An 11,805-nucleotide genomic window follows, 5' to 3' on the forward strand; every position below is an offset into this window, starting at 1 on the left:
GGCGGCATTGTGATTAACATGTATAATGTTGTGGGGGGACACAGGGAAGGCTGTGTAACACAGAGAAGACAAGTAGTGATTCTACAGCATCTTACTATGCTGATGGACAGTGACTGTTATGGGGTTTGTGGGGGGGACTTGGTGATGGGGGCAGTCTAGTGAACATAATGTTCCTCATGTAATTGTAGATTAATGATACCAGAATTAAAAAAAGGGGGGAAGGTATACCAAAAAAAACATTGTTAAACCAGCCTGAGTATTTAAAATTAAAAACAGGTCTCGAGGGGTTCCCAGAGTGAAAAGGTGAATTCAAATATTCTAAGGCTGTTTTTCCTATACTAATAAGATATTCTGATATTTTTGAACGAATACGCTGAAAATAAGTGCTCATTTAATAGGTAATAATGCACATGGCCAATCTCACTGAAACTTACTTGAATAATTATCAAGTAACCTATCATTTTAGATTTGTAGGTCATTCATAGAGAGCTGTTGTACATAGTCTCTGACTTGAGCCTCTATGAATACACTGCCTTCTCTGCCTCAGATTACTAAAGGGCTCATGCAAGGGCAGGAAGCTGAAACAATTTGGATAGAATCAGTTTTCCAACCCTAATTATTTTGAGTCTACATATTGTGATCTCTAGTTAAAGATAAACTTTTCCCCACATTTAGTTAATTCAAAGATCTGAAAATGAAACTATAGTTAAATTCTGATATCAGATTTTTTATTTATATACTTACAAGGTAATCTTTAAGTCAAGACAACTGCACATAATCATTATGCTTCACACCAGCCTGAGACAGTGTGTCCCTGCAGTCACAGTGCAGATTTCATTTCGCCCAGAGCCCCAGAGCAGTGTGTCAGCTCCCTGCCCCTCAGGTCGTCACAGCAGAGTCTTCAGACATTTGTACTAAAGCTTCAAAACTGCACAGGGTGTCTTTTTGGATAGGAAGGAGGGGACAAGGGACAGGAAGGAGAGAGGTAACAGTGAGCAGGAATGGAAGACCTAGGCCAAAGGAGCATGTTCACAAGCAAAAACTTATTCAAGATGTTCTTAAATGTGTTTTGTTTTAATTCTAATTTAATATAAAATGATGTTTAATTACACACCACCAAGAGAAATGGACTCACGCTCCATCCAAGAAGGCGTGTGCTGTCCGTGAACTCCAGGGGCTGAGGATGTAGAAGGAATCCTGCTGGAGAACTGGGACTCCAGCTATCCTGCTGTTCCCAGGAATTCCATGGGAAACCCAAAGCATTCTTCCTCAATGCCAACTGGTCGAGTCCAAATGTTGCTTTCTACTTCCCTTTTTTTTCTGGGGGCCTGTGCTATGTGTCTCTTCCAAAGGTTGGATGTGGTCTTTGTATTTATTCCCAAATGTTTTCCCAAACTCTCTTCAATCAGTCAAACTATTCTTCACCATGTCTTTTAAAGTGATTCTCATACTATCTAGAATGGAGGAAATTTTTTCCCCTAGTCTGTTGCAAACTGAAACTTTTGTAAAATATAATAGAATGACTTAGTGATGACCAACTTCTACAAAAATATTTCCAAATATATACTCTCAATTTCAGAACTTATTCCAGAGAGGACCTATATGCAGGTGGAGGACTGTAAACACACATACACACACATACACACACACACACACACACGCACACACTTTGAGCCGCACTATTCTAGAGGTCCGAGACCATCACACTACACTCACACCCTATTCTGATATAATAGCTTCGTAGCTGAACGTGAAGATTAACCTTCTATGCCTCTTTCCCCCTGCCTCTGTTTAAATATATATTCTTTGGCAAGATGTAAGAAAATATAAACATCTAATTAATGAGAAAATATTCTCTTTGCAGTTAGAGTGAACAGAGTTGGTATCTAATAGAAATAGCTCAAGTTTGAAATGCCCAAAATATACATAAGTAGATACATTAATAAGAAAAGCAAGTGAACATTAGAAATCTAGGGCACCAGAGTAATCATAATGAAAAAAGAGAAGTTATGGGCCACTGGTTTCTAGAAGAGTTGTATTATAAAATGTCAGTACTTCAGGAATGTTTTATTTAATGTTATAAAATGAAAAACATGGTTGAATTTATGTTTTAATAATGTAGTAGGGTTGAAATTTGTATTCTATATTGTTTTCTCTCATGCATCATAACTTCATTTTTTTAAGAAAAATTTGGGTGCTTTTGTTTTATTATGTTTTTTAAAGGTATATTTGATTATATTTCTGAATGATCACTCTTAAGTTGTTATAAATTAAGCAATGCTACAATATTGCTGGAGGCTTTTACAAACCACGTGTGAAAACCAAGATTAAATAGTTAGTTGGAGGGGTGTTAGGGAAGTGAAAATTCTGACGTGGCAGAGTTTTGACATACTTTCTCCCAAAAAGGCAGTGATAAACTGGAAAAAAATGTGATTAAAAATTTTTTTTACGTCTGCAAGCTTACAACAAAATGAAAAAATGTTTATTTTTAAAAATCTGTATATATGTGGACCTGTACAGTTCAAACCCTTTTTGTCCAAGGTCAACTATATTTTCATTTCTATATATTGTAAATGAACAATCAAAACATAAAATTAAGATAATTTCATTCATGATAGCATCATTCATAAACATATGGAAATAAATTTAACAAAAGTGGGAGACTTGTATAGTGAAAACTAAAAAACATCACTGAAAGGAATTTTAAAAGACTGAATATAGTAAGATAGTAATTCTCCCCATTGATCTATATATTCAGTGTAATCCCTATCAAAATCCTAGTCATTTCTGAATGAATGATCACTCTTAAGTTGTTACAAATTAAGCATGCTACAATATTGCTGGGGGCTTTTACAACTTGGTTATAATGCAATTTTGTAACTTAAAATATGACATCTTTTCTGTCTCCATCTTTAACTATAATTAGAAAAATTACAGAATTTGGCAGACTGATTCCAAAAATCATATGGAAATGAAAAAGACCCAGAATGACCAAAATAATTTTGATAAAGAGCCAAGGGAAAGGATTTTACTTTGTGATTTCAGATTTTATTACAAAGCTAACAGTGATCAAAACACTGCAATTTGACAGTTTCTCAATGAGTCAAACATAATTTTACCATTCCTACTTCTTATATTAAATGTCCAGAAAAGTCAGGTCTGTACACATGAAACAGGTTTAATGGTTGCTTGGACTTCTAGTGGAAATGGAGAATGACTCTATGTGAATACAATGAATTTTGGAGGATAATGCAAATGCTTTGGAACTGGATTTTGGTGCTGGCTGCACAACTCTGTAAACTTGTGTAAAAAAGTGAGTGAATTTTATGGAATGTAAATTATGCTTCAATAATTTGAAAACAAGAGAGATCAGATGGTCTGGAAAGGCTCAGTGGCTAACATCTTAGACTCTTCCTTAAGTCTGTTCTTAGGGGTTCATGTGAGTCCATGAAGTAAAAGCTCCTGCTAATTCAATTTTCAGTTTACTAAGTATTTATTGTCTACTCAACTGTACTAAAAGATTCTTGAAGGTAGTATGCTGTGTCTTAAACATTTTTATACCCCCTCCTATTGTGCTTAGGATAATTTTCATACACATAACAAGCTCTTTAAACATGGGGACAGTTAACTTGGTTATAATGCAATTTTGTAACTTGAAATATGATATCTTTTCTGTCTCCATCTTTATTTAACTATAATTAGAATAACCTTTTGTTACTCTTCTTATAAAGTATATTCATTTTGTCATGTCTCACTTAACTACAAGTGAGTAACACCAGCGAAAGGATAAATATAAAATAGAATTCTATTTTAATATAAAAGTAATATTAAATCACATTAAAACCATGTTAAATAAGACAGCCCAATTAATTAATGGTTGCTTTTCTACCAGAATATTATTTTCAGTTCAAATGAAATATAACAGTCATCTAGTTAGTCATTTTTGGTTCTTTTTTGAAAGGCTGGGGCTTTTTTTATTTTTTAACAGGGCCCTGTTCACGATCCCCAACAATTTTGGATATGTCCCCACGACTTATTCGAAAAGAGCTAGAATGTGTAGACTTAACTCAATATGTAAGGTAAGTTTTAATAAACATGACCAATGTAGACATCTGTCTTCATAGAATTTTGGGTACGTTGCCAACAGGCAGTTGCTAAACAACAGAAAATTAGAAATTAAATGCTTAATATATTTTCTGTGTATTTAAATTTTTAGAAGTGCATAATTTTACACCTCAAATTTAGCAAATGTTTTACTAGGTCAGTCATAAATGCACTTAAATGCTTTCTGCAAAGATTTAAGTTGTAGCCTTATTAAGGCAAGTTGAACAACAGAAAATTCCCCAATATACCTGCTGCCATTATCTAATTAGATTCAGTTTTCTTAAAAACTAGACAATAGAATTAACAGAGAAACAGTTAATCAAGCATATTTAGAAGTTTGAAAACAGTTTCAAAATTATTTAGCTGTAATATAAAAGGAAAAGCCTACAAAATACTCTCATAGCTTTGAACACCAATTCCATGGACCACCTCATCAAGTGAAGCATCTAATTTTACTGATATTTTTCTAAAATTTTTCTGATATTTTCCTAAAATATCATGACTCAATAAATGAAGTGTAGCCCATCTAAAAATAATGGCTTTTTCTTTCTATGCCTCATATTTTATTTGATTCACACCACCACACCACTGATGGGATTTTAAATTACTTGAGCTCTAAAGTAGACTTCATTCGAGAGTTCCTGAATGTCTTATACATTTCTTTTGATGTTTTTATATCAAGAAAGACGAGAGCTGAGCCCCTGCTGCAAACAGAGGAACTGAATCAGCAGCAGGCAATGCAAAAGGCAGAGGAGGTCCATCAGTTTCGACAGTACTGGACCAGAGTCCTTAGCGTTCGAGGCACTGACCAAGAAGAACGTTTTAAATTAAAGGATGAAGTCCTAGAGATGTACGGGGAAATGCAGGTGAGTCTGAAACTGAACACATGGATCACAGTTGACAAATTCTTTTGTAATATTAAAATGATATCATAGCATCATTTGGAACCTGGGTAGAAAGAAGCTTTGCTAACATTTAGTTCCCAACTTCTCAGAAACTTGATTATACACATATAATTTCATTGACTCCCTAAAATCCCCCTAAAATGCAGTATTGGGAATCTATCTACAAAATGGGAAAAAATGAGGGGAAAGGACCACAAAATATTTGTGAAGTTGGACAATGGCTGGAGGAAGACAGAATGAACAGACGAGGCAGCTGAATCCTAACGAGACAGTAGAAAAATTCAAGAATCACCCCACATTGCTCCACAGAATCCCCAAAAGGCAGAGAAACTGGTAGCACCAGCCAACTTAAGAAGTGAAGGTGAAGTGGGAGGAAGATCAAATCATTGGGTTTGTTTGGTTTATTTATAGCTATTTAGGCAGCATTTAGGATTGCAGGTCACCACCTCAACCTTGTTAGTTAGGTGACTGTCACTCATCCACCCCAGCAGAAGACTAGAGGTGCCGTATTTAGACTTGGCCCCCCCCACAAAAAAGGCAGATTTCTGTAGTATGAAAGATCAAGCTTAATTAAAAATGCAGGTGTCGTACTACAGCCCAGATGTATTTTGTCAGGGATAGAATGTGTGGAGAACTAGTGATTTGTCATAGTTGCTGTGAGAGACACACGAGGCTGCATATATTATATAGATTATATTTAAACTCATTCAACGAGATAGTGGCTTTGCCAAAACCTCTGCCTATTTCTTTCTTCCCCTTTCTCTTTGTTTCTCTCCCACTGATACTCCGTTAAAATCTCATTTACCCTCATTTGCTATCTCATATTTTATGTATTGATAAACAGTTGAGACCACAACCTAATTTTCATCTTTCCTCAGTAATTTCCCACATGAAACTATTAACATAAGGAAAGGAGAAAGGGATTGGTTTATGTTTTTTGTGTTTTGGTGGGTTTTGCGGGTGTTTTGTTTTTGTTTTTCACCCCACCCCCACCCCCTCCCCTTTGGGACAGTGAGGCTTTATCTGTAGACCTTATTGCCTGGGGTTCGGTTTTGGAACAGGACTCCTTAGATGAAGCCCGACAGAAGATCTCCAATATCCGGGAAGAGTATAGAAACAAGCTGCTGGAAGCTGAGCGCCTAAGGTCGGAGGCCCTGGCTGCAGAGGAGGCAGCTGTCCAGGCGGAGCTGGAAAAGAAGATCCCGGCTCCTGACACACAGACAAAAAAGAAAGGAAAGAGAAAGTAGCAAGGAGATGTCCAATACTACCCTTCTTCAATCGAAAACAGAAATTTTCCTACATCTTAGAAATAGTTTATCTCTTTTAATGTTAATTTGTTAGGTTTTCTCAGAAAGCTATTATTTGAAGAAGTCATTAGAGTTTAAATTTTTCTGACTTGAACAAAAATTGTCTCAAAAATATTTAGAAGGCAATAAAAGATATGTGTCTCGCCCTGGATTGCTGCATTTTTTGTTAGTAGTAAAGATCCTAAGCGAGCAAACAGGATTGCCTTTAAAAAATTCAACAATGAGGACAGTAGCTATTGTTCTTAGACAAACTATCTCTAAAGACTTAAAAATGTTAAAAGTTATGCTTCACTTTTTTTTTTTTTAACCTGAACTTTCATAAAGCTCCCTCCCTGGGCAAGAACTACTGTGGGTTAAGCCCACCTGAAGTGTTAGCATTCTAAATCCTAACAGTCTGTCGGGTAACCCAGACATCGAGAATGTGATCCCACATATGTTGTCATGGGTAACGGTACCGCATTTTTTGTGGGACAGAGAACATGGTCTTGTATCTGGTTTTAGAAAAATGCAATGAGTGGATTTAACTGAGGTGCATAGTAGGAAACTGGGTTCTCCCAAAGGTACACTGTCAAGTCATGACTTTCTCAGGTGAAAACTCCCATAGTATTGTTTCAGCCAGCCAAAGCTGTTTCACTTTGATAGATGATTTTCCTTTTTTCATTTATTTAAATCTTTATTATTAAAATGTTTAATTCTTTAGATATGTGTATATATAATTTTACCCAATTAAATATGCAAACATATGTATTTTTCCTCTTCTACACTCTGCCTGCACTTTCCTCCAGAACCCTATGATCTCCCAGCTGCACCCCCACCAAATAATAGATGGTAATGACCTAGTATGAATGTTTTCATATTTTTCACTCACATAATCAATCATACATCAATGTTTTATATATTTGCTTGTTTTACAAAATGGCATTTTATTGTCTATACTTCAAATCATACATCAATGTTTTATATAATTGCTTGTTTTACAAAATGGCATTTTATTGTCTATACTTCACTGTATCTGAATTTTTCTCACCAAACAATACAAAATCTGAGTCAAAAGTAATTCATTCTTTTTAATTGTTATGTAATATTCCACAGCAAAAAATATACCATAATTTATTCAGCCAGTTCTCTATTGATGAATATTTACCTTGTTTCTAGATTTTTCCCATAAATTATCTATTGAAAGTATGTGTGTGTGTGCACACCTGTATCAGGATATTCACGTAACAACATTGGTATTATACACTCTCTTCAAGTTAAAGCAAGTTAAAGTTCAACTGCAAGCATATCTTGTCCTTATAATTAAATGATATATCTTCAATTATCAATTACTTTTGCCAAATCTTTTTTATTGCTATTATTTTTGTTTGATTTTTTTTTTTTTACTTTTTCTTCTTCTCTTCTTTTCTAGCTGCACTTTTTAATTTAGTGCTTTCTGAGATTTTCTAGTTCTGAGTTTTCCAAAACTCTGACCACTTTGTTATTTTTGGTAGTTTTTTTGAATTATTATGTAACATTTCTTTTCTTCTGATTAATATACCTCTGCTATGTTCTCATTTCCATCTGAATGTTATTTGCTTCATTTTCATCTCATTACCTTTAATAACTTAGTATGGAGTTTGACAAATTTTCCTCAATATTTAAAAAAAGATTTGATTTTTTGAACTATTGGGAGGAGTTTCCTATATATGACAGTTTAGAATAACTCTCCCAGTGATATGAATGGAAGACTCTGTCTTCTTTTGTAATTATCAAATATAGACTTTCCACATATCCACTTCTTTGTCGTTCATAGATAAGCCTGGTTTATGAAAGTTTTTATTTTGTTTTGGTTTTTGCCTCTACTTCTCTGTTCCCTGGATTTCTGTAAATCTTAGTTTCAAGCAGAACTGTCATCTTTAGATACTTTATTTTGCTGCTACAGTACTCCAGATTACCCATCTTTATATACTGTTGGTGGGAAGTAAGATGGAGCAGCCACTATGGAAAATAGTATGAAGGTCATCAATAACTTAAAAACAGACCATCATATGATCCACAATTCCACTTCTGGGTATATATATAAAGAAAATGAAAACAGGATATCAAAGAGATATCTATATACATGCTCATTGCAGCATTATTCACAATAGCCAAGACACAGAAAAAATCCTAAATTGTTAAACAACAGATGGGTAAAGAAAATTACATAGGAAATGGAATATTATTTAGCCATAAAAAAGAAGGAATCCTTCCATTTGTAAAAACATGACCCTGGAGGACATTATGCTAAGCAAAATAAGGTAGACACAGTAAGACAAATACTACATGATCTTATTTATATATGGAATCTTAAATAGTCAAATTCATAGAAGCAGAGAGTAGAAATGTGACTGCTTGAGGCTTGGGGGAGGGGAAATGGGGAAATATTGGTGAAGTATATAAATGGTGAGTTATGACTATGTTCTGGGGAATCTAATGTACAGCATAGTGACTATAGTCAATAATAATACTTGAAATTTACTAAGAGTAGGTATCATTTTTAACACACACCAAAAAAAAAAAGTAACTATGTGAGGTGATGGATAAATTAACTTTATCACGGTTGTCAGTTTACAATGCATGCATACATTAAATTATCACATCATGCAGCTTAAATGTATACAATTTTAGTTTGTATATTATATCTCAATAAATTTCATAAAAAATAAATTTATAATGATAACCCCCACAAATAATAATTACAGTGATTGTGAGGTTTATGACCTACATAGAAGTGAATATATGACAACACTCACCCAAAGGACAGGAGGAGGACATGAAAGTACACTAACATAATGTTCTTAAGTCATTGTTAAAGTGTTAAAATATTATTTGAATAAAGGCTCTGACAACTTCATGAAGTATACTGTTAACCTTAAATCTTTAGAAAAAAATAATCAGTAGCAACATCATTAAATACTAAATTAATTCAATTAATCCAAAAGAAGGTTAGAAAAGAAAAAAAAGAAAAAGAAAAACTGTAAAGAGGTAGTAAGATGGTAGATTTAGCAAAGTATTCTCTAATAAATAAAAAGGTATAGTGCCAAGCCTTTAAAACAAAGAAAAAGTATAATCAAAACATTTTGTAGTAAGATACTATAAATATTGCTATATAAATGCTTGAGGTGACTTCACTAGAAATGGTACATGGAACTCTAGGTACAATGTTTATACTTGGAGTCATTAATAACAGGTAAAATGCAGACTGATTTACAGGTGGTGTGTAATTGTGACTCAAATACTTGGAATGGGGTTGCCATTGGTGATGCAACACTTGGTTAATTTTTAAAGATAACCAGGTCTTGTCTGCCCTTATTGTGCACAATGTTTGCATTCCTGAAATATTCAGTGAACTTTAAAACTGCAAAAAATACTTTGGTTTTATATATCTTACAGAGTTAGGTTTTGGAATCACTAACTTGCTTTTAGACTATATGAACAATGGGCTGTTCAAATACAAAGGTAAGATAATTCTTTGTTGCATTTGACCTTTAAAAATTTGGGGTGTCTAGTCTCTTCAACAGCTAGTACTGGCAAAACTGGACAGCTACATGTAAGAGAATGAAACTGGATTATTGTCTAACCCCATACACAAAAGTAAATTTGAAATGGATCAAAGACCTGAATGTAAGTCATGAAACCATAAAACTCTTAGAAAAACACATGGGCAAAAATCTCTTGGACATAAACACGAACACCTTCTTCATGAACCTAACTCTCCAGGCAAGGGAAACAAAAGCAAAAATGAACAACTGGGACTATATCAAGCTGAAAAGCTTCTGTATGGCAAAGGACACCATCAATAGAACAAAAAGGTACCCTATAGTATGGGAGAATATATTCATAAATGACAGATCCAATAAAGGGTTGACATCTAAAATATATAAAAGCTCACACACCTCAACAAACAAAAAGCAAATAATCCAATTAAAAAATGAGCAGAGGAGCTGAATAGACACTTCTCCAAAGAAGAAATTCAGATGGCCAACAGGCACATGAAAAAATGCTCCACATCACTAATCATCAGAGAAATGCAAATTAAAACCACAATGAGATATCACCTCACACCAGTAAGGATCGCCACCAACCAAAAGACAAACAACAACAAATGTTGGCGAGGTTGTGGAGAAAGGGGAACCCTCCTACACTGCTGGTGGGAATGTAAATTAGTTCAACCTTTGTGGAAAGCAGTATGGAGGTTCCTCAAAAGGCTTAAAATAAAAATACCATTTGACCCAGGAATTCCACTCCTAGGAATTTACCCTAAGAATGCAGCACTCCAGTTTGAAAAAGACAGATGCACCCCTATGTTTATCACAGTACTATTTACAATAGCCAAGAATTGGTAGCAACCTAAGTGTCCATCAGTAGATAAATGGATAAAGAAGATGTGGTACATATACACAATGGAATATTATTCAGCCATTAGAAGAAAACAAATCCTACCATTTGCAACAACATGGATGGAGCTAGAGGGTATTATGCTCAGTGAAATAAGCCAGGTGGAGAAAGACAAATACCAAATGATTTCACTCATCTGTGGAGTATAAGAACAAAGAAAAACTGAAGGAGCAAAACAGCAGCAGACACAAAGAACCCAAGAATGGACTAACAGTTTCCAATGGGAAAGGGACTGGGGAGGATGGGTTGGAAGGGAGGGATAAGGCGAAAATAATAAAGGAATATTACTATTAGGAGACATAATGTAGGGGGATTGGGACACGGGGAGGGCTGTACAACACAGAGAAAACAAGTAGTGATTCTACAACATCTTACTATGCTCATGGACAGTGACTATAATGGGGTATGTGGGGGGGACTTGGTGATGGGGCAGTCTAGTAAACATAATGTTCCTTGTGTAATTGTAGATTAATGATACCAAAATAAAAAAAAATTAGGGGTGTCTAACATCTTTGGTTTCCAACCACTAAATGACAGTAGTTCTCTCCCATTATTGGGACAACCTAAATACCACCACTTATTTCCTAAATACTCTTTAGAGTTGGCACTGTCCCCACTGACATCATCTCTATGTAGAGGAACAGTAAACATTAATGAGAAGATGAAGACAATAATTTATGTGGCTCATAGTTAATAAATAACTCAATTAGAACACATGGCCATATAAATACTGTCCATTGTGTTAATTGAGTTAACCAGAACATATTTATGAAACAGGTAGTTCCTACAATCCTTGGACTATTTACTTTGACAAAGTGTATTGTCAGTTTCTTTTTCTTAGTCTCCTATCATCTACCTCTTTATATGTCCCCCAAGTACTTCAAGATCAGTCCCTACTTTCTTAGGGCTCTTGTAAGACCAGAGAAAGCAATTTCTTCTAGTCATAGGCCGGCCTCTGAGTCAATAGTAAAAACCCTCAGGTGCAATTCTGGTGATAATGAAACATCCTCATAAGAGCAATTTAATTCCTCAGTACCTCTAACACATGCACTGAAGAATAGGATTGTGGC

At 34.8% G+C, this 11,805-nt stretch overlaps 1 protein-coding gene across 4 annotated transcripts in view; it reads left to right on the forward strand.

Moving 5' to 3' along the window:
• ADGB (androglobin) overlaps window positions 1-7,058 on the forward strand; it is a 192,788-nt gene extending 185,730 nt beyond the window's left edge. For 3 of the 4 annotated variants that reach the window (XM_073219724.1, XM_073219722.1, XM_073219723.1), the window contains 3 exons: window positions 3,989-4,079; window positions 4,787-4,970; window positions 6,071-7,058. In XM_073219724.1, coding sequence (XP_073075825.1) covers window positions 3,989-4,079; window positions 4,787-4,970; window positions 6,071-6,256 — 461 coding nt within the window. In that variant the 3' untranslated portion in view covers window positions 6,257-7,058. Of the gene's footprint in view, window positions 1-3,976; window positions 4,080-4,786; window positions 4,971-6,070 lie in introns of all 4 variants that reach the window. The other variant, XM_073219725.1, reaches the window with a different exon arrangement.
• The last annotated feature ends 4,747 nt before the right edge of the window (window positions 7,059-11,805 follow it).

This window comes from Manis javanica, chromosome 13 (assembly GCF_040802235.1).
Source record: "Manis javanica isolate MJ-LG chromosome 13, MJ_LKY, whole genome shotgun sequence".
NCBI lineage: Eukaryota > Metazoa > Chordata > Mammalia > Pholidota > Manidae > Manis > Manis javanica.